Raw genomic sequence first — 27,005 nt, forward strand, 5'->3', positions numbered from 1 at the left:
TTTTAAAAATTATTTTTCATTGCTTTCAGACATTTCAAGCTTCATTCTCATTATTTACATCTTCTGTTCAATTAAAACATTTCATAATTATAAGCAACAATGTGATCCAGTCAACTCTGTAACGCTAGTTGATCTGGTAGCCATAATATAAAAACATGTTATTTTATTTACTCAATTTCTCCTCCTCTTTCCCTGTTCTTTGCTCACCCTACCTATACTTTAATGAAGATTATTACTATGGACTACACAGGGAGCTCAGGACGACCCACATGCATTTGAATAATTCTTATTGACTTTCACAACCCTATTTAATAAAAAAAGTACCCAGAAGTTAACAAAATTAACTGGAATTCGTCTAAATCCCCAAGAGGAAGGGATTTAGACTGAAATGTTTATCTTGATTACTATTTCCTGTCCTTAAATTGGGGGCTTAATTAAGCAACTCTGGCCCGGAAAAATAGGAATATATAGCTAAACCAGCTAACTCACTGATCAAGTCTTACCATAGGATTAGAAATAAACTGTGGAGGGACTGAAGGTTTACTCTGAGATCCTAAGAGGGACATGGAAAAATGAGAGATATGAAGAGAGAAAATAGGTACATGAGAACTTGAAGAACCAAAGTAGGAGAGGCGGCTCTATGGAAATGGAAAAAATGAGTTCTCCCTTTCTCGTGGAAGGGGCAAGAAATGACTGACTTGGGGTAAAACAATTGAAACATTTTTTCTTGAAATGTCTTTGTATATGTAGGTAAATAAGGTCTGCCCTGGGATTCCAGAAGTCCTGGATTTAAGTCCTTCCTCTGACATCTGCTTATGACCAGAAAGAGGTAAGTGACCACCTCTCACAACTCTGACCAGCTTTCTAAAACTGTAAACTTTGGAACACTTGCTGATCTGTGCCAGATGAGGGAACTGCTCCCCAGAAAATGACCTACACCAATGAAATAACAGATCTGGAACCAAGTGGAAGGCAATGAGTTATGGGAGTAAACGTGGGTTAAGTGAGATGACCCAAGTGGAATATGGTAAACCACAGTAACTAACATACTGTCAAGAAGGAAATAAGTACTTAATCAATAATTACAGAATCTGACAAAGAGGCTGAGTTGTTTTAGTCCCCAATCCCATTGGAGGTGTCATTACTCTTCTATAAGGTGCAATGCAGGGACAAATTATGTCAAAAGAAAAAAAATACATATATATGATACCATACCTCCTCATCATAAGCAAGTCTTGGTTTTGGTTTGTCTTTTTCCTCAAAAAATACAGTTCCTTCTAAACCGTATTTTGGAATTAACACCACAATAGCATTCTTTCTTACAAACAAAATATAGGCTTCTTCATTCACTATTCCTTTATTTTTGAAAAACAACTGTAAGAAATAAGAAAACTTGTTTCAGTTATTTTATAAAGAAAAAAAAACTTAGAAACAAATAATTTGAAATCACACTGCTACATTTTTCATTGTGGTAAATGTTACTAAAATAAAAGTAGCAACTAGATAGTTTGTGCTGGGTTTTATTTTTTTTTAATTCTTTCCAACCATTTTAAGCAACGGAAGATCATAGAATCATAAATTTAGAGCCAGAAGGGACTTTTAGAAGTCATAGAGTACAACATTTTCACTTTAAAGATGAGGAAAATAAGGCTTAGAGTATTGACTTGTCTAGGCTCTAATTGAGTCAAGTTTTGAATTTGTCTTCCTGACTCTGAGGAGGCCTCCAAATGTCTTATTTCCCTAATATCAACAGGGGGAGGGAAAAATTGTCATCATAATACGCTAACTCATTTTCAGGTAGTGACTAATCTTTAGAATGGTGGAAACACATACCTACATTGATTGTCCTTATTTCAATTATGCAGCATCCTCATAAACCTTAATTTTTTCTTTCTTTTTGATATTTTAAAGACCTTGAATGACTGCATATTCTTGCCTTGGAGGAATAAAATTTCACTTGCAATCACTATATGAAATTAAACACCAACCTGTGTATGAAATGCTACAGATGCCCGTTGTGCATATTGTGCCATTTTGTGTCGGAAATTGAGATTTTTGCACAAATCTGCTAATTTGTGTTTATTTGTCAGATCTGGATAAGTAGAGTCTGCTCCTATAGCTACTGCCAAAAGCCGATGGACAATTATATCTGCATATCTTTAGAAATAGGGAAAAGAAAAACATTTTCACATATCAACACTGTCTCGTGTCATTTTGTAGAATGTGCATAACCATGCTCTAGATTTGAAGCACAGTTTTTAAAAATATTTCTGACACAGCTAGCAGAAATACTTGCAAAAACTAAAAGGACATTTGAGTTTTGTTATACAAGTTAAAAACATACTCCATTAAAACCTGATGTATCACTTTAATTTTCTCTTGATTTTTACAATCTCAAGGTACCTTCTGATGGGTGAAGTAAAGTGTGTGTATATTGGTGACGCTAAGCCATAGTGATGAAAGTCATTATCCATTCCAGAACAGAAGTAAACTGCTTGCATCATACAGCGAGTGGCTAATATCCTGAATAGTGTGTTTAGATATGGGAAATCAGGAGATTCCATTTGGTCTAAAGAATCAGCCAAAGCCTTTGCTGAATCAGTCTTAAAATCCAAATTCTATAAGAAAAGAGAAGAGGGGGAAAATATCATTGCTCCATTTTTGTTTTTAAATAAGCATTTCAAATATGTAATAATGTAATTAATGAATTTCTTAAAAGCCCACTCCAATTTCTGAACAGAAAATATTTTAAAAGTCTGTTTTAAAATTAGTCATCTGGAACTGAACATATTTCACTATAAGAATATTGTTATAAATAATGATTAAGTTCTAAGACTAAGGGATGAATATCTTTTAAACTAAACTATTACACTAGCCTAGGTTCTAAGACTTAGAGATGGGAATTAGTAGTACTACTAAAAATAAGTAGTAATATCAAACAGAAAGAATCTACCCCTTCATCTTGTCTTCTTCCTTTCCCAAAACAGAAAATGAGAAAAAAACTTGATATGGTAGCAGTGTACTGAAACTAGATAAAATCAAGTGAGATTTAAGTGTTGTGACCATGAGTAAGTTCAAAAATGCTTTGCCAATTTTAAAACATTCTTTTGTCACTTACCATTATTATTATTTCATAGGCTTCTAGAAGGCCAGCTAAATAGTGTGCAAGTTCTTAATAGACCAAATTTATTAGGAATACAGGATTTAGAACAGGGATTGACCCTAGTCAAACCTTCCCTTTTCCTAATGAAGAAACTGAGGCCCCAAGAAGTTAAATAACATGCTCAAAGTCACAGAGGTAGAGTACCTAAGTCAGTATTTCAAAGCTAGGGTTCTTTCCACTGCACACACACAACAATCTCTCTCTTTTTTTAACAATCTAATTCGAATTTAAAATCCTAACTCCCATGTCTATAATCCTTGGAAGTTTGTTTGCAAAGGTAATTTCATTGCAATAATCCTGAAGATATTATACCTATTTTATATATGAAGAAAGTTCTGAGAATTTGGTGACTATATCTGAGGTGGGTGGGATTTGAATTCCAGACCCCTAACTTAAACGGTCTTTTAACTGTGCAATGCTGTTTCTCAACATCCTACCCCTTATTCTGTAGCTCGCTTCCACTTCCTTATGGCCTTTTCTCTAGGTCCTTTCTCTAATGCTAAATATTCCAATGTAGTAACCCAACCAGGCTTGCCAAACTCTTACCCTTAAAATGACTTATATTCTAAAATTACCTGCCAACTGCCTCTTCCCACTATCAAAAGTATCTTTTTGTCTCTGCAAAAGCTGTAGATTATTTCCTTGTAGTTTATGAAAGAATGATGCTCCCCAGCCTCTCAGAACAGCATGCATTTTATGATCTTAATTCAGGTAATATCTGATTAGTATGAATTCAGATAGTATAACAGAATAAATAAATTCAAACGGTCCTGGACAATATGTCCTTCTGACTTCGGCTTAATTTAAGTCCATAAGCCTAATATTACATATTTTTTTTGTCTGTCATAATGTTCACTCATAGAACTTAATGCTTGCACTAAAACCCATAACTCTTATATGATTCAGTCTGTTGAGATCTTTTGGGATCTTGACTAATATGTATCACCCTGACTAGCTTTATATTATCTGCAAATTTCTTGGGCATGCCACCTATGCCTTCATCCAAGACTAAAGACTTCCTGACTTGACCTTGATGACAACTCATTGAATCTCATCATTTAACTTGTTCTAATTCCACTTATCTAATCAATACTTATCCATCTTGTCAAAAAGAATAACATGAGAAACACTGTTATGTATCCCTAAATATCTAGATAAACTGTATATAGGGCACCCTTCCTTATCTGCCAGTCTAGTAACTTTGTAAAAAGAAAGACAAAGCCATGCTGGCTCTTTGTAATTCTTTCCTTTCTAGATAATGCTAACCATTCCCATAATACACTCTTTTTAAAATGAGGACATTTGCCTTTCTGCAGTTCTATAGTACCTCTCCTATCTGTTGTCTGTGATCTTTGCCAGATCATAGACAGTAGTTGAGAGCCATCTGCACCAGTTATTTCAACTGTGCTAAGACAGGGTGTTTGGCCTGGCCAGCTGAATTAATCAAGGCAAGCTACTTTCTTTGAATCACTTGAAATCTGTTCTCAAAATCTAGAGCTCATTTTAGGTTCTGCCCAGCTTTTTTCTTATCTATCACAAAGTCAGAGCAGTCACTTCCCCTCAAGATTCCAATAATTTCTATTTTTGAGTTTAGAAGATTTAAAAATCAGGGGGTCAGCTAGGTGGTGCAGTGGATAAAGCACCAGCCTTGGATTCAGGAGTACCCGAGTTCAAATCTGGCCTCAAACACTTGACACTTACTAGCTGTGTGACCCTGGGCAAGTCACTTAACCTGCATTGCCCCACAAAAAAAGAAAAAAAAAGATTTAAAAATAAAAAACAGAGTCAGGAGTGGTGAACTCAGAGGAATAATTCATAGCATATCCATCCTCTATTACTCTGGCTTTGGAGTAAAGTCTGGCATTAGAGTGGACTCAATGGAGTTTACTGTATTTGGTGGCTGGGTTTGTTCTCATCCCACCCAACTAGATAAGCAAGAATAGCCCAAGCTATTATAAGTAGTCTGATGTTCCCCTGCTCCTAGTCTTCTACTGTTGAAGGTATATGCAAACTCTCCCTCTTTAGAATTTTAGCTCTATCTCTGTTTCCTAACTATAGTAATAGGAATTACTTATGTTCTTCATACAAAATAGTTATCAAGGATAATTCCTATTTTAATAAACAACAATTTTCCACATTTAATTTTGAGCTAAATTTTCTAACAGTTTTATTCTATACGTCTAATAAAAGTATATTTATGTTTTCAAAAGTGGAGCTTGAATTCTTGGACATAAACATTGTTAAGGGACAGTATTCTCAAATTTAAAAATCCAAAGTACAAGGATTCGCCTTTGTATATTGAGGCAGTCTCTATACAGAAATCAGGAAAATGACAATGAAAAAGTAGGCAGAGATAATGATTCAAAAAAAAAAAAAGGAAAAGAAAAGAAAATTTGTCATGGATAAACTATAAGGCAGTAGAACTGGGTACAGATTAAAGGATTAGATTATTTATGTCAGAAGCATCAGAACTTTTCATATGTTTTAGAGTATGTCTAAAGTAAACAAGATTGTAATGGAACAAGTGATTCCCTATTTGAATGCAATGAGAGCCACGTCCAAGAATTTGGATGGGGGAAGAGTTTACTTTGGATTTAGCTGCCTTCACGAGGACTTCATAATTTGATGGAGGAGGAGCAGGATGTTTTCTAAGCAAGGCATGTTCAGAAAATTCTTCATGGATTTTCTTTGCAACAGAAACATTGGCAAGTAACATAAATTCTTCCACCATGGAATTTGTTTCTCTGTCAATAAAAGAAAATGTCAGAAAAAAGAACTCAAGATTGTAAAACACCATAATGGAATATTTAACAAACCACATCATTACTTTTACTAGCAACTAAATGGAGGGTTCAGTGTATCCAGTACAAAGTGCTAGATTTCTAATTAGGGAACACAGGTTTGAATCTGAGTTCTGCCATTTCCTAGCTGTGTGACCTTCTCCTCTCTAGTATCTGGGGCAGCTAGGTGGTACAGTGGATAAAGCACCAGCTCTGGATTCAGGAAAACCTAAGTTCAAATCTGGCCTCAGACACTTGACACTTACTACCTGTGTGACCCTGGGAAAGTCACATGTGTGACATTGAATTGCTTGCCTTAAGGGAGGGAGTGGGGATTGGAGGGGGGAGGAAGGAAGAGAATTTGGAACAAAGTTTAAAAAAGGATGTTAAAAATTGTTTTTACATGTGATTGGGGAAAAATTAAATTATTAAAAAAAAATGCTAGCTAGAGGGAATTATAGGGGTCTAATGAAGGACATGTCTTCCCATAAACCTACAATGGAAAATCCACTCAATGTGCTAAGAATCTTAAAGTATACCATTCAAGCTGTCCAACTACTATTTTTCATTTTTTGCCACATAATTGAACCACTATCTTTTCTGTGCATATATACAAAGGTGCTGGTGAGTAAAACACGCAGATAGAGGTATTCTCAAAGTTCTTGGTGACACAGGTCTGGAGTTCAAAAGAGAGATAAGGATTAGAAATTTATATCTAGAAATCATCTACAGAGAGATGATGTTGAAGCCATAGTAATGAATAAGACTTGGGTTCAAGTCCTGCCTTAGACATTAGCTACTTGATTCTGGGGAACTCATTAAACTTCTCTGGGCCTCAGCTGTCTCATTTTTAAAATGAGGGGACTGGACTACATGGTCTCTGGGATACTTCTGAACTCTATGAGAAGCCAAAAGTTGAAGAGGTGGCAAAGAGTAACACCTTAAAGTTAAAACAATCTCATAAAAGTTAGTATTAACACAGTTAAGTACCTGACGTTAAGAAAATGAATCAGAACATTCTCATTTTTTTCCTGCTACTTACTTTCATGGATTACCATGGCCAAGTAATTTACCACTCAGTAGCCAATATTACTAATGAATTGATTCACTATACGTAGCTATGTTGGTCCTCAGACTTCTCTATTACCACCACCTTGAGAAACCTTTCTATCTTGGTAGCGCTAGCCAGAGCTTACACTCCACTGGGACAGATTTATAAATATTTAATAAACAACAAATAAACTTTTCATTGATTTTTAAAATATGACTTTGATTTCTGAATATGCCTTTTCTTCCTACCCCAGGGGCAAACCACCGCTCGTAACAAAGGAAAAAACAAGAGATAAAAAGCAATTCAGCAAAACCAACCAATACAACAACTAAGTCAGACATTATATATAGTATTCCACACCCACAGCCCCGTAACAACAAAGACAGGAGAGAGGCTCCATTGACAAAGACTTAAAAGAAAGGAGGGCTATGTCCATATCACAATAAGTACGACTTTTGTGAAGACAATGGAGAGATTCAAGCTAAGTATAAAAAGATTTTAGTATATTCCCAAAGAAATATGGTAAAGAGGCAAAAAAGATGCCCATGAAATGATGAGAACAGGAAATGGGCCAAGCTGATCAATAGATAACACAACTTTAGTACTGCTCTGGTACCCTGTGTTAAAAGACCCAGAGGGGGCAGCTAGGTGGCGAAGTGGATAAAGCACTGGCCCTGGATTCAGGAGGACCTGAGTTCAAATCCAGCTTCAGACACTTGGCCTTTACTAGCTGTGTGACCCTGGGCAAGTCACTTAACTCTCATTGCCCCACCCCACCCCCCAAAAAAAAGACCCAGAGAAAGGATTCTAGCTCACTGGATTGTAATCTTTAGACAGGGTTTATCACAAGACATTCATAAGACCTTATAAGGTGTCTTAGGAATCTGCACCATTAGAGACAATAGTCACACTAATGAGATCATAAATACACCAAAGTACTTAAGTATCTTTTACTAGCCAAGGGAAAATAGATCTCACACATATATCGTGTGTGTGTGTGTGTGATGGAGAGAGAACACTAGCAATGATTATTTTAGTTGTTAATGTAAATCCTAAATGTTCGTGCTAAAAACGAAAATCTTACTCGTTTATTTAAAAATAACGTTCATCCGGCCTCAGACACTTGACACTTACTAGCTGTGTGACCCTGGGAAAGGCACTCAAATTGCCTGATTGCCCCACAAAAAAAACTACAAACAAACAATAAAAATAACATACCTAAGTTCCTTAGTCTGAAGATCTATAGGGTCATGAGTTTCACTATCCACATGAAATCGAACTTCAGGAGAAGAAAGTATCAAAGCCCTATAAGAAAAAAAACAAAAACAATTGGTTAAATAACCCTATTATAGTCAGAAATCTGAAAATAATTCTTTAATAAAAACTGGAGAATGTGTGCAACAGAACTTTCCTGAAGGTCTTAAATAATACAGAACCTCTGTAGTCTAGCAACTGAAGTTAATAAATTTCTATTCTGGGATGCAACTACTACTCTGAGGTTAATTACTTTAAGCATAATAATTAGTGAGATCCATCTTAATGAAAAGATTTAAATAATCTAGGAAAGTGACTTTTGAAAAGAAAACAACAGACAAGTAGTTTAAGTAGTTTCTTCCTCTTAGAGTACTTTTATAATATTCTCTGCAACTTCTAATCTTGGTTGCTTACAACTATGAGAAATTATGCGACTAGTTCAAGTCATAGAGCAGTATGTGTCAGAGATGATATAAGTCTTACCTGATTCTGAGACCAGTTCTCTATCCAATATACTATGTTTCCTCTATAATATTTAATATACACTTACCACATTATATGTAAATATACACCATATATATTTAACATACATGTATTATATATTTTATATGCATATAAACTTACATATAATGCTTAATGCACATTTGAAATATTTGCCACACAAACCATTAAATGTTTCTCTATTACACATGATAAATGTGGGCATTCAAAAAAGGTTAACAAGCTAGTTTAATAATGGTATCCAAGTTAGATATAGCAAGAAAAGAAAGAAAATATACCCTGCATCTATTCTCCGCCTCTTCAGAATTTTTGCTAGTTTATTTAGTCCACGGAGACTAGTGGTAATATCATCATTCATAGTTGCTGAATCAATTCTCATTTGAGCTTCTGCATATGTAAGGGAAGCCTGGAAAAGAAATTGTGAATTAACATGACAATTATGAACAAGAAAATTAGAATTGTGCCTTCTAACCTCAGGTGAAAATCTAAAATCCATAATGTCAAACTGCTTATAATCAATAATGAAAAGGAAATACTGAGTAAAGATTCCTACTTTCAATCCTGCTATTTCTAGTCTATTAACCAAGCATTTATCAGAGCAGAACCTTGTTAACTACCTAAAGTCAATGTTATACTGAACTAAAGAGAAATTACTTTATTTCAGCCCTCCCCCAACAATGGTTACTTTCATTTTTAATTGAAACCTAAGAACCATTGTCATAAAATGTCAGAAACTGATTAGAATAGGCCTGTTTAGCAACCATAAAGTAAAATCTTTTTAGCATATTGTATTCAAGTAGGTGTAAGGGGGCTAAAATTCTAGCTATGATGTCTAAATTCTAATGAGTGGTCACCCTAAATTAGAAGCTTGAGCAAGACTCTAGACTTTTAAGTATTTATTAAAGTGCATAAGAAGTTGGTGAGGAGAGAGGTAAAAATCTAACTATCTCTAAGAGACCCCAGCATCTGACTTGCCAAACCGAGGTCAGGAACCCCCAAAAAACCTCGCTCCTCCTTCTTTCTCCCAGAAGCTTCCTCTGAAACAGGAAACAGGGCCGTCCACATACACACAGCTCCAAGCTAATTGGTTGGTAGCACTGACTGACAGCTACCCACAGTCAGCAGACACAACTAACAGGCAGTAACTTCTAGATGCTAAAGTCACATGGTTTCCAAGTCACATGTTTTCTCCTCATGGCGGAGCTTCCCTGCAATATCTCTCCCAGCAGAGGGTGTCATTCCAATTCTCACAGTGGCAAATAAATTAGAAAAACGTAGTATCCTATACAATATCTCATTTAATGTTTCTAGGTTGTTTTTTCATCTGTGAAATGAAAAGGCTAGCCTAGCTCAAGGTTTGACAAGCTCACTTTGACTTTAGATGTCAAATCAAAATTTTAAAACAAGATTAATCTTAACACATTAAATTGTCTTCAAATAGTCAAATATAATTTGATTCATTGTTTTTCCAACTATATAACCCAAGAGATTAGGACTTTAGGAACCTAGAGAAATCTTATCCCCAAACCTGAAATCACAAAAAGACTGGATCTCATAGGGCAGAGGTAATAGGCCTCTGGGATAGACAAGAGACTGGCTGCTCCCTTGGTGCTTGGGCAACATCAGCAGTGGATGAAAAGGGAAGTAGAACCTTGCAGCATCTGGAAGAACTGTCTATAATTACATCAGTGTTTGGTAACCCTAATATACATAAATTATTTCTAAAATTTCTATTTTCCATCAAATAATTATTAAAGAAAATATTAGATGTCTCAGTGAAATATCCAGATGATATAATGACCTAGCACCCAGCAACTGACAGGACCTTAATTAGATGATGTCTACAGTCCTTACTGTTAAATAATCTTATTATATGATTCTTTGAGGCTAAAAATGGGACATGACCTAGAACCAAAATGTGTTATAGGAAGTCTTTAACTTGTGAGTCACACAGATATGTAAATGTCTCTCGTTATCCCTGTGCTCCACTTCACAGTGGAGCCCCTATTGACACAAAAGCAATTATGAAAATACTAGAGTGAAAAGAATTCTGGTAATGTGGTAGAGTATGTTATAAAACTTGCAGGTCTCCAAATTTGCTCCACAAATGACAGAACAACACCTCAAAGTGAAAGTAGAGCAGCAGAAATAAACAAAAGTCCAGATAAAGGAGTTAACCTTCAAAGACTATCTGAGGAACCTCAGAAAAGCCAATATAATAAAAATGACAATTTCCCCAACTTATCTATATATTCAATGCCATCCCAATTAAATTACTTAAAAAGTATTTTACTGAGTTAGAAAAAATAACAACAAAATTCATTTGGAAGAACAAAAGGTCAAGAATTTAAAGGAACTAATAAAAAAATGTAAAGGAAAGAAATTCAGCAATACCAAACCTTAAACAGCCTTATATTATAAGGCAGTAAATATAAAAACTATCTGGTACTGGCTAAGAAATAGAAAGGTAGATTATCGGAAGAGATAAAGGGCTAAAGTAATTTTGTGTTTAACAAATGTAAAGACTGAAGTTTGGGGATAAGAATTCATTATTTGGCAGAAATTGTTGGGAAAGCTAGAAAGCAGTTTCACAGGAATTGGGCATAGACCAATATATTAAACCTCATACAAAGAGGTCAAAATGGATACATTACCTAGATATAAAAAGAGCTATCACAAGCATATTAGAAGAACATGGAACATATTACCTATAAGACTCACGAATAGGAGAATAATATATAAAGAAACAAGAGGCAAAGACATTTTTGAGGTACAGAATGGACAGTTTTGATTATATTAAATTTAAAAGTTCTTATAAAATAAAACCAACATAGCCAAGATTGGAAGGAAAGCAGAAAATTGGGGGAAAACTTTCAGACAATTTCTGAGATAAAGACTTCATTACTCAAATATATAAAGAACATTGTCAAATTTATAAGAATGAGTCATAACCCAATTGATAAATGGTCAAAGGATATGAACAGGTAGATTTTTCTTTTTCTTTCTTTTTTGTGAGGCAATTGGGGTTAAGTGACTTGGCCAGGGTCACACAGACAGTAAGTGTCAAGTGTCCAAGCCGCCTTTGAACTCAGGTCCTCCTGAATCCAATCCCAGTGCTCTATCCACTGCTCCACCTAGCTGCCCTAGGCAGATTTTTGATGAAGAAATAAAAACTATATAATCATATAAAAAAATGCTTTAAATCATTATTGATTGGAGAAAGGCAAATTAAAACAATTTTGAAATATCATCTTACCTCTATCAGATTGGCTAAAGGAGATATGCCCTGCAGCAGCTAGGTGGCACAATAGATAAAGCACCGGCCCTGGATTCAAGAGGACCTGAGTTCAAATTCGACCTCAGACACTTAACACTTACTAGCTGTGTGACCCTAGGCAAGTCACTTAACCAATACTGCCCCGCAAAAAAACCCCAACAAAAAAAGAGAAACATGTCAAGACTTGTACCTACAAAGGACAATGGCATCCACCTCCAGATAAATAATAAATACATAGAAATATGTATAGTGTGGTCTTACCTATATGTTTATGTGCATATGCTTATAGATAGATATGTATATGTATGTATATTTGCATTTTACTGTAGCCTTCTCTAGGGTGGGGTGGAGGGTAGAGAAAAAAATTAAAAGTGCACAGCGGAGAACAAAAGAAAACTTAGAAGGAAACACAGAAAAACTGGGTAGCTTTGAAAACAAAGTGTAATATTTATTACATAGGTTTAAAAAACAAAAAAAGCAAACAAATCTGAAATGGAAACTTATATATATGGAAAAGTTTTTTTTCCTTTTGTTTTGAATTTAAGTTTAAAATGAATAAAAAACATTTTAAAAAAGAAAATACTAGTGTGGCATATAGAATCTATGAGTAGTGAAATGAAAAAGGAATTCTTAATAGTTGAGAAAAACTTGACTCATAGATGACCTCTTGAAACCTCCTTTCCAATACCTTACTGTACACTGCCTGAATTTTGTTGCAGAGTTCACTTCACTTTGTTACCATCAATTAGAAATTCTTTTGGGTTAAAATTTTTTTTTAATATAAATGCCTCTGAAATAAAGAGCTATTGGGCAGCTAGGTGGTGCAGTGGATAAAGCACTGGCCCCGGATTCAAGAGGACCTGAGTTCAAATCCAGCCTCAGACACTTGACACTTACTAGCTGTGTGACCCTGGGCAAGTCACTTAACCCTCACTGCCCAGCCAAGAAAAAACAAAAGGCAAGAATTAAAGGGCTATCAATAATTAATTCAACAAGGTCTGCTTTTTTCTTATAACCTCGTTGTCAAATAAGCTGATGATTGGGAGATCTGATTAGCAAGAAAGGAGATGGTAAATTCTGAAAAATGGAGTTCTTTGGAAGTATAGAAGGCTGCCACAGTTGATGACTCACAACAATAAAGGGGTTTGGAGCCTGGGGCACTAAAATGTGTGAAAGGGATGGATACAGACAGAAAGATAGCATGGTGACAAAGATAAATTCTGCTTATTTCAAAATTTTGCATGAGATTTGTTTTGTGACCAGAAAAAGAATTGTCCCCCGCTTCTCCTGTACCTCACAACCGGCTGTTTCCCAGACCCAGATTTCAGGCTAGTTACTGGCAACTTGCTATAAGATGAGCAAAAGAGATCACTTGCAGCCTTACAATCCCTAATCACATATATGGCTGATGTTATTCTATGTCATAATTTAATGAGCATTCCAGAGAAACTTTTAAATGTATTTTTGAAACATTACCCACTAGAAAATTAAAATTCCTTTATCCCAATTTCTAATCGACAGGGACCTGAAGTTCTTTATTCTAATCCCCTGTAAAACGCTAAGCTTTATAGCTTTCAATATACTTTTCAATAGGCTAAGTGAAACATGATGACTACTGACAGTCTTGCTACTCCCTAACAGGAACAGAGGGATAAAGTAGATAGTTCAAAGCTCTAAGTTTGTAGCACTTTCTAAAACAAACACTGGGGAAATTGACAATGTGTTTTCTGTAGTTTACTGACTCAAGCAAACTTAGTTTTGTAAGGCAATCTTTTTCAAAGCACTGATTTTTTTTTAAATATAGACAAAAGAAAAACTTTACCCTTTACCTTTGAATTAATGGCACTTTTGGTAAACCTGGTTTTTAAAATTTCAGCATTGTGATTCATTTCCCAAATACATGAAAATGCTAGCCTAGGAAAAAAAGACACATAATATTAGTAAAATAAAACAAGTGGTAAACATTAAATGTTAATATTAAGTCTTATGAAAAAGTATGCACAGATACCTGTCCACATTCGATCTTAAAGAACATAAGTTAGAGCTAAGCAACTCTGGAACCATATCAATTCTCTGTAAAAGAGAGAAATAAAAGCTTAAAAATTACTTAGCAGCATAATATGAAATTATTTTTTCCTGTTAAACACTGAATAAGAAGGTAAATAAAATTGTTGTGAATTAAAGGAAGAATCATTTTTCAAACATGAAATCCTAATGACACTTCTACATTTCTAAAACACAAAGGAATAATTATGGCAACATGGTATAGTAGGAAGAATATTAGATTGGGGTTTAAGAGTTCTGGGATCCAGCTCTGACAGGACTGCTTTTTTTTTTTTTTTTAAACAGAGAAAAACTTTATACTTTATACCTTTGAATTAATGGCACTTTTGGTAAACCTGGCTTTAGTTTCTGATAAACCTTCAGCAAGTCTAATGTCCCCAAAGAGAAGGCCCAGATGATCTCTAAAGTCACCATTTCTTGTAATTACCCAAATTCTATTAATGATGTATGTATTTACATATGTATCTTCTGATTTGAATAGAAGCTCCTTGGAAGTGAGCATTGTTGGATTCTTTCTACTTGTAATCCCAGAGACTAGCACAGGGTTTAGCACATTGCAAATGTTTAATAAATGCTTGTTGACTGATTCCCTCTAGAAAATTCTCTATTTCTATGACAACAAAGACTGCTCTAAGCTAGCCAAGCAACAAATATTAAAAAGATAAACTATCTCTAATTGCCATTTAAAATACTCAATCACAAAGAGTACATTATTACAATAAATAGCCTATACCATCCAACTTTGCCTGTCCAAGTTTGCAAAAAAAAAAAAAATATGTATATATCCAATGTTAGGATTATGCCTGGATAAAGCCAAAAGGCTTTACTAAATCCAGAGTATCTTTTTCCTCTCTAGGAAATCTCTCAAATAACTTTAGTCAAAGCCCCTTCAGCTATCTTCATTAAAAAAGAAGTTACAAGGAAAACTGACCAAAATTCCACTTTAAGTTTGTACTTTCTTCTCTGTATCACCCCCACAGCACCCATTATAGTTCCTTTCGCACAGTAGGTATGCTACAAATATTTGCTGAATGAAAAATATTTACTTTTTCACAAAGGTAGACAGTTGTTCCTCTTTTAGCTGACTCTTGATCCAAAGCATTTCCTGGTCGGATAAAGTGACTAACATCGGCAATGTGAACACCAACCTCAAAAAGATAAGAAGTAATGGACAATATGACAAGACTGCATAGTTTATTAACTTTTCTAAAAGATATCTGAGGAAGAAGTGCAACAAAAAGGAAAAATGATACATTGCACCTAACATTTTAATCTAATAATACAAATCCATTAGTTTCTTTAGTTGTAATAAACAGCACTCTACACTAGTACTTAACAAATAAATTCTACCAGAGCAAACGAAAAGTGTTCAGATATAGTTCTACCTGAACATAAGCTATAAAACTAACATCTCTAGCAAAAAGGACCTTGTAAAATGAATACCTCCAGATTTCCATTTTCAAGTTCTCGACAATGTAAAGCATCATCTATATCTGTACACTTTGGAGGATCCACACTACAAACGCAAAGATGCCTCAGATCTTCTCTATTCTTCATGTCCTATAAGATGGCATAAAAGAGGAAAAAATTACATGTAACAATAATTCAGTAGATGGGGGAGGATCAACAAATTTTAACTTCAAGCTCTGAGAGATTCAGGCAGGTTGGAGGGGCCTTCAGAGGAACTGGTGAAGGCCTCCATTTTTTTCAATTATAGCAACTCTGTAGTATCACTTATTAAATTAGTTAGAAGGAAATTTCAATCTGAATCAGTGCAGGGAGAATGCATACTCATGCAATTATGACTTCTTGAAGTCTTGAGGCCTTATTATGCGATTTTATAATATGCATATACTTGTGTGTATATGTGTATAAGCATATACATTATAGAATTATTATTATTATTATTATTTAGCTGTACCTCACTGGTGTGGGTAACTCCCTCTATCAGCAAGATTACAATCCATCTATGCTATTTCATCCAGCATGCTTCTTGCCTGAATGCTCTCGTAAAGTCTCCAGAAGAGCCCTCGAGTCATCCAAATTTATACAATATATTTCACATATTAATGCGGGTTACTAAAATTTATACATAGCCTGTTTTTTCCATCTCGGTTCAAATGTGAACTTAGGCTAAACTTAATTTTATTTGAACCTATCTAGACCCCTTACTCACCCTTGAAAACTCAAAATATGCAATTTTCCTGCTTCCTGAGAATTTAATTTCTGGTGAAATATAAATATGTTTTTCAGATACTTCAAATATTTTGGTCAGTGCAAAATAGAAAGATCGACTGATCAATATATAAATGTGAGGGGGAAAAACTCAGGTTTCTCCTTTTACTTAAAATGTTACAGCTATTCCAACAGTGTATCTTTTTTAAAAAAAGGCAAAACTAATACACAGATAAAATCTCTTATTGGACGGAGCAGAAGACAACATGACGGGCACTGTACTTCTGCTGGGCTGAGTTTCTACTTATCCTAAATGGGTACAGCTCATTTGACATCATTTGTCTCTCACCTCTTCAGTGATGCTCCAGGGCATCTTGGGCAGGAAACTAAGAACAGCTTGGGAGAAGGGTTGATGGGGAACATCATGTTCAAGGAGTAGAACTTCAGTTTCAGTCTCTTTATCACCAACAGCACCTAAATTTTTTACAAAGTGACCCTAAAAATAATAATTATTTCAGAAGACATATTTCTTAATTTTTCATCACCAGAAACACATTCTCTTATTAAGTTAATGTTGTTCAAATGCTTTTCACAATTTACCATTCTTTTTTTTTTTTTTGGCTGTTGTTGTTGAGGCAATTGGGGTTAAGTGACTTGCCCAGGGTCACACAGCTAGTAATTGTTAAGTGTCTATGGCTGGATTTGAACTCAGGTCCTCCTGAATCCAGGGCCGGTGCTCTATCCACTGCACCATCTAACTGCCCCACTCAATTTACCATTCTTAAAATAACCCAAGGAACTGTGTAAACAGTTTCCTCCAATAAACAAATGGGAAAACTGAAATCTACAGAAGTGGCAAGACTTCCAAAGATGTCCACTATGTAAAAATCACAGTCCCAGAATTTATTTATTTCCTATTGCCTTTTATGCTTCAACTGTGTTTCAAAATACACCAGATATTCTTGCCAAGAACTTACATTTTAGAATGTAAATGGTAAGAAGCAATTTAAATTCTAGGAACTGTTGATTTTTTTCATAGATGACAAAAAATTAGTCTTTTCATGAATTCATTTCTCATAGACACAACCAAGCAAGCAATTATAAACAATACTTTAACTTGATTCATTAAAGAACATCAGTTTATTGAACTATATGCATAAATTAACAAAATGATCAGAATGAACACACTAAATTTCAGTGCAAATTTCACATCCTATAGATTTTCTTTGAGACATTATAGAAAACAGAATTCTGCCCTCTAAAAAGAACTTACATTAGGATATCTGGAATTCTTGGGCCAACCATCAATGGCAACAATAATTCTCTGTCCTTCTAAGGTCGAAGCCTGTCTTGTTTCTATTCGAATTCGAGGTATTCTCTTGTCAGCAGGTGTAAAGAGATGTCTTCTTGACTACAGACAATGTACAAAATGTTCTTTGTGGGTTATAAGTTCCTCAACAAAAGTAAAAATCTCCTACTATTCCATCACTCCAGTAAGAGAAAAAAAGGAATCCCTTTATCTGAACCTTGGATCATTTTCCTTCTCACTTCCTCAGGCAATTTGTTTCAATAGTCATTCCATCTCTTTCACCTATCAATCTCTTCTCCAATGGTGCTTTCCCATCTGCTTATAAATATCTTATTACAAATCTTTCAAAAGGCTCCTTTGATCCATCTACAGTCTGTCTTACCTTTCCTTATTACTTCTTTAAAAAGCTGTCTTTACCTAAAGCCCTCTATTTCCTTAACCCTTCAAAACTAACTTTCAACTCCAACCATTTTACTGAAACTTTCAACAATAAAGATATTTATATGGTGTTTTACATGTCATCTCACTTGTTCCTCAGAGCAATCCTATGAAATATATGCTATCACCCCCATTTTACTGATGAGAACACTGAGGCTGAAAGTTTACTGACTTGTCCAGGGTCATACAACTAGTTCAGTCTGAGGCAAAATTTGAATCCCTATCTTCCAGATTCCAAGTTCAGTGTCCTATATGCTATGCCACACTACCTCAAAGATCACCAATGACTTCTTTTACTTTTTTCAAGGCTAAAAGTGTACTTACTGGCACTAGAAATGCTGCAATGAATGTTTTGGTATGTGGGTCTCTGATATCAATTTCTGGATCAAAAGGTATAGATTTTTCAGACACTTTCTTATGCACAATTCTAAGTGGTTTTCTAGAAACGGTTCCAAAATTCATAAATCCACCAACAGTATTTTTAGTGTGCCCATTTTTCCATGGCCTCTCCAATGTTGACTATTTGTGCCTTTGTTATCTTTGTCAATCTGTAGAGCGTACAGTGAAAAACACAGTTGTTTTCATTTAGATTTCTCTTATTCTTGATCTGAAAAAATCTTTTATATGGCTGCTGAGAGTTTATAACACTGATGGAGGACACTAATTTATACCTCTAATTATCTTTTTTCATTCCTTATACTCCCTTTCTCTGAAGCTTTTGACCATTCTGGTCACTTCTACTCAATACCATCTCCTCCCCTAGCTTCAGAGAAACTATTCCTGTCTTAGTTCTCTTCCTACCTCTGCAACCACTCCTTCACCATTTCCTTCCCTACCAGCTCAAATACAACATGTCCAAAAACCAAGACTGGTATCTTTCCGGCAAACCATTCCTGAAGATTTCACTATTTTTGTCTGTGACACCATTCAGCCAACCTCCTGCATTCAAGTAATCTTTGACCAAAACAGATCCTGTGCCCTCCTACCTTTACTACCCTCGTTCGTATTATTCATAATGACTACCACTTTGCTCATTAACTCACCATCCCACTCTGTACGGCTCTTCAAGTCCTTTTCATCCCTCCTCAAACCTTCCATGGCTTCCCCTCCCACCATCCTCTCAGCTGAAAATTTTGCCTCCTATTACACTAGGGAAAAACAAACAAAACAAAAATGAGGCCACTCAGAGAGATCTTTCTCTTCTCCCACTCCTCATCTCATCACTCAGATGTCTTCTGCCCCATGTCCTCTATGCCTGCTTCACACTAAGAGCCGGTCTCTCATTCCATACCTTCTTCCCCAAAGACTGCCTCCCCTATCATCCCCATTCTCTCACTCATCTTCACTCTCTCCCTGTCTGCTCACTCCTTTCCTATTACTTATACCCATGCCCATAATCTTCCCCATCCTCAAAAAACCTTCACTTGATCCTTCTATCCCTACTAACTAATCTTAGATGTCCGCTACTTTTTGTGGCTAAACTCCTTGAGAAAACCATTTTCAATAGATACTTCTACTCCCTTTCTTCCTGCTCTCTTCCTAACTCTCCAGTCTGGCTTCTGAACTCCTCATTCAATGGAAATTGCTTTTTTCTAAAGTTACCAATGACCTCCTAACTGCCAGATTCAATGGCCTTTTCTTAATCCCCATTCTTCCTGACTTCTCTTCAGGCACTGATGTTGCCCATCACCCTCTTCTCTGTAATACTTTCTTCTCTCTAGATTTGTGGGACACTACTCTCTCCTGGTTCTCCTTTTTTCTATCTAACTACTCTTCAAATCTCCTTTACTAGATCCTCATACAGATTATGCCTGCTGTGGGCTCTGTACTGGGGCTTCTTCTCTTCTCCATAATACTACACTTCCCTTCCTGCTTTTTTTTTGGGGGGGAAAGGGGGGAAAATGAGGGTTAAGTGACTTACCCAGGGTCACACAGCTAGTAAGTGTCAAGTGTCTGAGGCTGGATTTGAACTCAGGTCCTCCTGAATCCAGGGTCAATGCTTTATCCACTGTGCCACCTAGCTGCCCCTACACTTCACATCTTGATTTCACTGACTCCCATGGATTTAATGACCATTGATGCACTGAGGATTCTCAGTTCTATACTTATCCAGCTGTCATTTCTATGCTGACTTCCAGTTTTGTATCTTGAAACTGCCTTTCAGACATCTTGAAATGACCAGTGGATAGCTAAAACTCAATATCAATTCCAAATACGAATTCACTAATATGAAAACTCCAAATATGAATTCAGTATCTTTCTCCTGGGTACCCAGGCTTGAAACCTAGGTGTCCATCTTTGGCTCCTCACTATCTTTCTTTTTTTTTTTTTAAAGTGAGGCAATTGGGGTTAAGTGACTTGCCCAGGGTCACACAACTAGTAAGTGTTAAGTGTCTAAGGCTAGTAAGTGTTAAGTCAGTGTCTCTCTCTCTCTCTCTCTCTCTCTCTCTCTCTCTCTCTCTCTCTCTCTCTCTCTCTCTCACAAATCCTCATCACCATACCCGGACTACTGCAATACACTACTGGTTGGCCTTCCCATCACAAGTCTCTTCCCACACCAGCTCATGCTCCACTCCGCTGAAAACATTATTTTCCGAAAGTATTGGTCTAATCACATCAACCTCATAGTCAATAAACTCATGTTTCCTACCACACCTACAGGTTCAAATAACCTCTGTTTGGCATGAAAAGTCCTTCATAACCTAGCCTCTCCCCTCTTTCTATTCTTCTTACACCGTACTCCCTGCCACATACTCTTTGATCTAATGACATTGGCCTCCTGGCTGTTCCAAGAATGAGATATTTCATCTCTTGACTCCAGGCATCATCTCTGGCTATCCTCAATGCCCAGAATGACCTCCCCTCCTCATCTCTGCCTCCTGGTTTATTTCAAATTCCATCGTCTACTGAAAGTTTTCCCAATCCCTCTTTATTCTAGTGTCTTCCCTCTGTTAATGATTTCCTATTTATCCTGGATATGGCTTGTTTGTATATGTTTGCTTGTCTCCTCCATTAGACTGTGAGGTCCTAAGGTTGTCCTCTAGGTTGACTCTCTTTTTTGCCTTTCTATCTTCAGCATTTATGCAGTTATTGGCATATAGCTTACACTTAATAAATGCTCACTGACTGACCATTGGACAGCTCTAAGTCTTAGGAAATTTTCCTTTACATTAAATGAAAATCTCTAACTTCTGAAACTTCCATTAGTCAAAGGACAGTTCTATCAACTGACACCAAACCAAACAGACTGAATCCCCCTTTCATAGAGAAGCTCTTGAAGGGCTTTATGTTCTCCCCCAATGCTTTATTTTCCCAGAAAGCACTTCACATTGTATAGTAGGCTCTCCAGCTCTACATCAGCAGAGTGAGCAGCAGCTTTTTAACTCCTTCCCAAATTGCGGTAGCAATTAATTAATACAAAATTCCATGTAGTTTATATGGTATGGAAGGATTGCCATTTCCCTCAGTCTGGCTACTACGTTTAGGACAGCATTCGCTTTTTTAGTTGCCAGGTCACACGATGCATTTTGAGAAGGCAGTACATCAAAGAATGCACAGAATCCTTTTCACCCTCCTTTAAAGTCCAACTCAAATGCCATCTTTCCTATAAATCCTTACCTGGTCCAACTCAGTCTAGACTTTTCCCCTCATAATTCACATAATACTTCAATTTGCAACTTTTTAAGAACTACCATGGAATAGCATGTATGAATTAGGCTTGCGCCTTATCTGGACTATAACGGAATCGTGAAAGCCAGGACCACGTCTCACCTAAATGCTGTATCCCATCCCCCCTGGATGTCGTGGTTGTTGGCTTTAAGTTCACCTGGATGTTTCAAATATCATTTAAGGAGAACGTCTTCACTTACCTCCTTAATATCAGACTTGGAAAGCATGCCACAAAACGGCCTCCAGTTCCTCTTTATTATTCCTACCACTCTTCCTGAAGGTCTTAGCATTTTCTCATTTATAGCGGTCTTCAACTAGAATTTCAAAATGAAAATGGAGCTAAGTATTTAGACATTTTCCCAATAACAAGACAAATGGTGAGTTTTTCATGAACATGTAAACAGATATTACAACATTCAAGCCCTAAACTATGACATCATAATAAACTACATTAACTCTAAGATTCTGTTAAAGTGTGACCGAACATTCCAAGTAGTGTTATCCACAGTAAAGCAGCACATGCTAAGCCCAAAAAACCTGTAACTAAATACCTAAAACCCAGATGCTGTCTGAACTACAGTTTGACCCTATTTTCTCTAGCATCAAATACAAATGTCTTTGTTTAAAAACACTTAAGACCTTCTAAAGCCTCTTTGTGCCTCATTTATTATTCTTCATGCTCAAGTGGTATTCATGCTGTTCCTCATGTACAACATCCTATCTCTCAACGCTGCCTTTGCTCGGACTACCTCCAATGCCAAGAAATCACTCGCTTCTTACTATCACCACTCAGAAGCCCTGGTAGTTTCCTTCAAAGTTCAGATCAATGTCCATATTGTATCCCCCCAAAAGAATACAATCTCCGAGAGGAAAGATCTATTTCAACTTTTGTCTCTGAATCTCCAGCACCTACCACAGTGCTTGGCACATAGTAGGGCTTAATGAATTATTGTTTGAAAAAGATGATCTTTTCCAGCTATAGACAGATTAAAGGGGGCTGTGCTGGGCTGCAAGTAAAGTCCAATCTCACGATCACACCAAGAGAGACCCCAAGCATGCTGCACCAGAGGAATTTACCCCCAAGCCTCTGAATCAGCTGCAGCACCAGAATCTTCTGGAACTGAGCATGCCGTCGGGTGAAAGGGCTGAACGGCTGGCTGGGGGGGAAGTGCAGGGGTATCAGCAGGACCAAGAGAGCAATTTGGCTGTCCCACCCCAGCAGGGAACCAGGAAGAAATCATGAGCAGCAGGAGGCCCAAGTGGGGGAGGGGCACAGGCTCATCGAAGCTAAAAACCACAACATCGAGCTGCTGGCTGGTTAATTAGCAAGTTGGCTTGAGGTTATCTTCAAACCAAAGAACAGGCCTAAAGAGAGAAAAACCTGTCCTCCCTCAAACCAAAACACCTGGGACCCTCTGAAGCTGGGGACAGTAGTGTAGCCTAGAAGCAGGCCCCCGCAGTGGGGAGTTAAAAGTCAAGTAAAAGATGAGCAAGCAAAGAAAGTTCAGAACTACAGAAAGTTTCTTCAGCGACAAGGAAGATCAAGGTGTACCCTCAGAAGCCCTCAGGTGTACAACCTCAGGGCCCCTACATCCAAAGCTTCCAAGAAAAATATGAACTGGTCTCAGGCCATAGAAGCGCTTGAAAGGGTCTTTGAAGAGAAAGTAGGAGAGAGAGAAGGAAGATGTAGAGAGAGGGAGGAAAGAATAGAAAGAGAAATGAGAGCAATGCAGGAGAGTCATGAGAAAAAAGTAAACAGTTTGAAAAGCCAAATGGGAAAGGAGATTAAAAAAGCTGTCTGCTGAAAATAATTGCCTAAGAATTAGGACTGAATAAATGGAAGCTAGTGACTTTGAGAAACCAAGACACAGTGAAGCAAATACAATTGAATGAAAAAATAGAAGGCAATGTGAAATATCTCCTTGGAAAAACAGCTGACCTGGAAAATAAATCTAGGAGAGATAATTTGAAAATCATTGGACTACCTGAAAACCATGACCAAAATAAGAGCTTAGACACATCCTCCAAGAGATTGTAAGGGAAAATTGCCCTGATATTCTAGAAGCAGAAGGTAAAATAGAAATTGAAAGAATCCATTGATCACCTCCTGAAAGAGATCCCAAAAAGAAAACCTCCAGGAATATTATAGCCAAATTACAGAACTCCCAGATCAAGGAGAAAATACTGCAAGCAGTTAGAAAAAAGGAATTCAAATACTGTGGAGCTCCAATAAGGATAAAACAAAATCTATCAGCATCTACATTAAAGGACCGGAGGGCATGGAATATGATATTTCAGAGGGCAAAGGAACTGGGACTTCAGCCAAGAACCACGTACCCAGAAAAACTGAATATAATCTTTCAGAGGAAAAAATGGGACTTCAATGAAAAAGAGGACTTTCAGGCATTTGTGATGAAAAGACCTGAACTGAATAGAAAATCTGAGTTTCAAATACAAGACCCTGGAGAATCATAAAAAGGCAAACAGGGAAAAGAAATCACAAGGGACATTAAAAGGTTAAACTGTTTACATTCATACACGAGAAAATAATACAACTCGTAAGAACTTTTTCATTAAGGAATACACAGAGGACATAGGTCTGAACTGAATATGAAGGGATGGTAATTGTAAAGCATTTTTTGTGTATCCTTGTTCTTTGTGAAGCAAACAGGGTGGGTTGTCTTATGTCTGGGGCTGGATTTGGGCTCTGGGCCTCCTGAGCCCAGGGCTGGTGCTTTGTCCACTGTGCCACCTAGCTAACCCATGATGACATCTTTAAAATAGGGGTGAGGGGTAGGAGGAATAGACTGGGGAAGGAGGAAAGGGAGAGGTAACTCACATGAAGGAAACAAGAAAAAAGCTTATGGAGGGGAGAGGAAGAGGGGGAAGGAGTGGGGGAGTTGGCTCAAAGAGGGAATAACATACATGCTCAAGCGGGTATAGTAATATATTTTTGCCCTGAGGAAAAGTGGGATGGGAAGGAGATGGGGGGGGGGTGAGAGAAGAGGGGAGAGAGGGGAGTTTGGGGGAGGGACCTGTAAACTGCAAAACACTTTCAAAGAAGGTAAAGATGTTCTGCATAACAGCACATATATGACATATAGTGAATTGCTTGATTTCATAGGGAAAGTTGAGGAGGGAGGGAGGAAGAAAAATTTAGAAAACAGAATTACCTCAAAGACCTTAACCTCATCAGAATGGGCTCAAGGAGGGAATAACATACACACCCAATTGGGAGGAGTAATCTATTTAACCCTACAGGAAAATAGGAGGGGAAGAGGATAAGGAGGTGAATGAAGGGAGGGTAGAGCGGGGGAGGGGGCAGTCAGTAGCAAAACACTTTTGAGGAGGAATAGAGCAAAATAAGATACAAAATAGAGTAAATATCATTGGAAAGGAATGGGATGGAGGGAAAGAGTTATGATGATTGACTACAATGTCGAAACGTATGGTACCTACTCTGCTGGGCTATTGTGAAGAAAATTCTTTGTCAAGTTTAAGGTACTATATAAAAGTTATGATGAACAGGATGCTATCAGAAAAACCTGGAAAGACCCACATGAAATGAAGCAGAGAGAAATGTACTGTATAGAAAAATAAAGGGGAATTTTGGATAAAACAGACTAAACTGCACATCATGGTACTGTCCTTTTTTTTACAAGTAATTTAAAAATTGTATTTACCTAGATGTCAGTTAATAGACACATAAGATCAACAGCTAGAAGTAATCTCAGAGATGATCTAGTCCCACTCTTTCATTTTACAGATAGCCATCCAGACTTTACAGATGACTTTTTCAGTGTCACATAAGAACACAGATCAGATTCAAATGCAAGTCCTGTGACTAAAAATCCTGATTTTTTCCCTCACTATACCATGCCTTAACATCAACTTTAAATTCATGCAGTTTAAGTTTTGATACTGAAGTCAATAGTCTTTTTGTATCTGACTTAATTCTGTGTAGCAAATGACCAAAAAAACCCCCAAAAGCCAAATGCTGCTAAGACAACATATTTCTGTTCTTTATAAGTAGTTAGGCCTTTTTACTCAAAAGATGATAGACTTTATATTTGACTTCCTTTAAAAAGAGTGCTTAAAACATAATCCACTTGTGATCTCAGTGATTTTTGGAAGTACATTTCAGGAAAAAACAGCATAGAGCAGAAGTAACAAAGAGTTAGTTAAAAGGCTTAATTTTTAAAACACCCATGAAGTTTTATCTTAACTGGTCATGAAGAAAAATAAAACTGAGCATGAAAACCTGTTTAATTTCATACAGTGTTTTCTTTCTCCTCTTCATCTTCAACATCGTCACCATTTTGACCTTCATCTTGCAGGACCACAGAAGATGGTGCTACCCACTGACTTTTGGGCAAAAGCTCCACAGCTACTACATCCTCATGAACAGCTCGGTTCAAGTTTTTGAGTCCTTGGAGGATGATCTGTATATAAAGAGTAGAAAAAAGACAGAAATGGTCCCATTATTCAATGAAAACACATCCAGCTATAGCTTGGTATAGGTATACACTGCATGCTCTATCTTTCCTACTCTGTCCTTGTTTGCAATGCCCCCGCACTATCTCCAATGATTAGCCATGATATAGGGCTATTTTCAAAAATTACATTGAACAAAATATTACCTTTTATCATTATTGTATTTACTGAATGTTCCCGGTTTTTTAATTTTAAAAATCAAAGGGTGGAGGGGCAGCTAGGTGGCACAGTGGATAAAGCACTGGCCCTGGAGTCAGGAATACCTGAGTTCAAATCCAGCCGCAGACACTTAACGCTTACTAGCTGTGTGACCCTGGGCAAGTCAACTCATTCCCAATTGCCTCACTTAAAAAAAAAAATCAAAGGGTGGAATATTTTATATTTTGTCAGATAACAAAACAAAGCAGAGAAGATAGAGGGGGCAGCTTCTGCCATATGACCTGGGGAAAATTGTTTAAATAGTATTCATATGCAAGCTGAGTATATGGTTGCTATAAAGGATAATAAGCATACTGAATAGAATGTTGGACTTGTCAAGAAGACTTAAGTACAAGTCTCTCTTCAGACACTTACTAGCTCTGTGACTTTAGGAAGGTCATAACTCCTTAGCCTCAGTTTTTTCACCCATAAAACGAGGATAAAAAAAAGCATCTGCTACAATGGGTAGAATGGGAGAATCAAATGAGCAGATAAAGCAGTGAATCTGGGGTCAGGAAGACTGAATTCAAACCTGACCTGAGACACTTACCCTCTGTTTGCTTCAGTTTCCTCATCAATAAAATGGGTATAATAATAGCACCTACTTCCCTGGGTCACCATCAGGACCAAAT

General features: G+C 36.8%; 1 protein-coding gene across 1 annotated transcript in view; it reads right to left on the reverse strand.

Moving 5' to 3' along the window:
• Positions 1 to 27,005, reverse strand: part of DIS3 (DIS3 homolog, exosome endoribonuclease and 3'-5' exoribonuclease) — a 41,750-nt gene that overhangs the window by 5,564 nt on the left and 9,181 nt on the right. Inside the window, exons 6-19 of the mRNA XM_043992775.1 lie at positions 25,959 to 26,123; positions 21,882 to 21,995; positions 17,539 to 17,676; positions 16,615 to 16,761; positions 15,534 to 15,650; positions 15,137 to 15,238; positions 14,035 to 14,099; positions 13,856 to 13,940; positions 9,028 to 9,155; positions 8,213 to 8,299; positions 5,751 to 5,907; positions 2,404 to 2,618; positions 1,989 to 2,157; positions 1,216 to 1,374 (exon numbers count right to left, since the gene is read on the reverse strand). Of these exons, the coding sequence (XP_043848710.1) occupies positions 1,216 to 1,374; positions 1,989 to 2,157; positions 2,404 to 2,618; positions 5,751 to 5,907; positions 8,213 to 8,299; positions 9,028 to 9,155; positions 13,856 to 13,940; positions 14,035 to 14,099; positions 15,137 to 15,238; positions 15,534 to 15,650; positions 16,615 to 16,761; positions 17,539 to 17,676; positions 21,882 to 21,995; positions 25,959 to 26,123 (1,848 nt within the window). The remainder of the gene's footprint in view (positions 1 to 1,215; positions 1,375 to 1,988; positions 2,158 to 2,403; positions 2,619 to 5,750; positions 5,908 to 8,212; positions 8,300 to 9,027; positions 9,156 to 13,855; positions 13,941 to 14,034; positions 14,100 to 15,136; positions 15,239 to 15,533; positions 15,651 to 16,614; positions 16,762 to 17,538; positions 17,677 to 21,881; positions 21,996 to 25,958; positions 26,124 to 27,005) is intronic.

Source organism: Dromiciops gliroides, chromosome 3, assembly GCF_019393635.1.
Source record: "Dromiciops gliroides isolate mDroGli1 chromosome 3, mDroGli1.pri, whole genome shotgun sequence".
Lineage (NCBI taxonomy): Eukaryota > Metazoa > Chordata > Mammalia > Microbiotheria > Microbiotheriidae > Dromiciops > Dromiciops gliroides.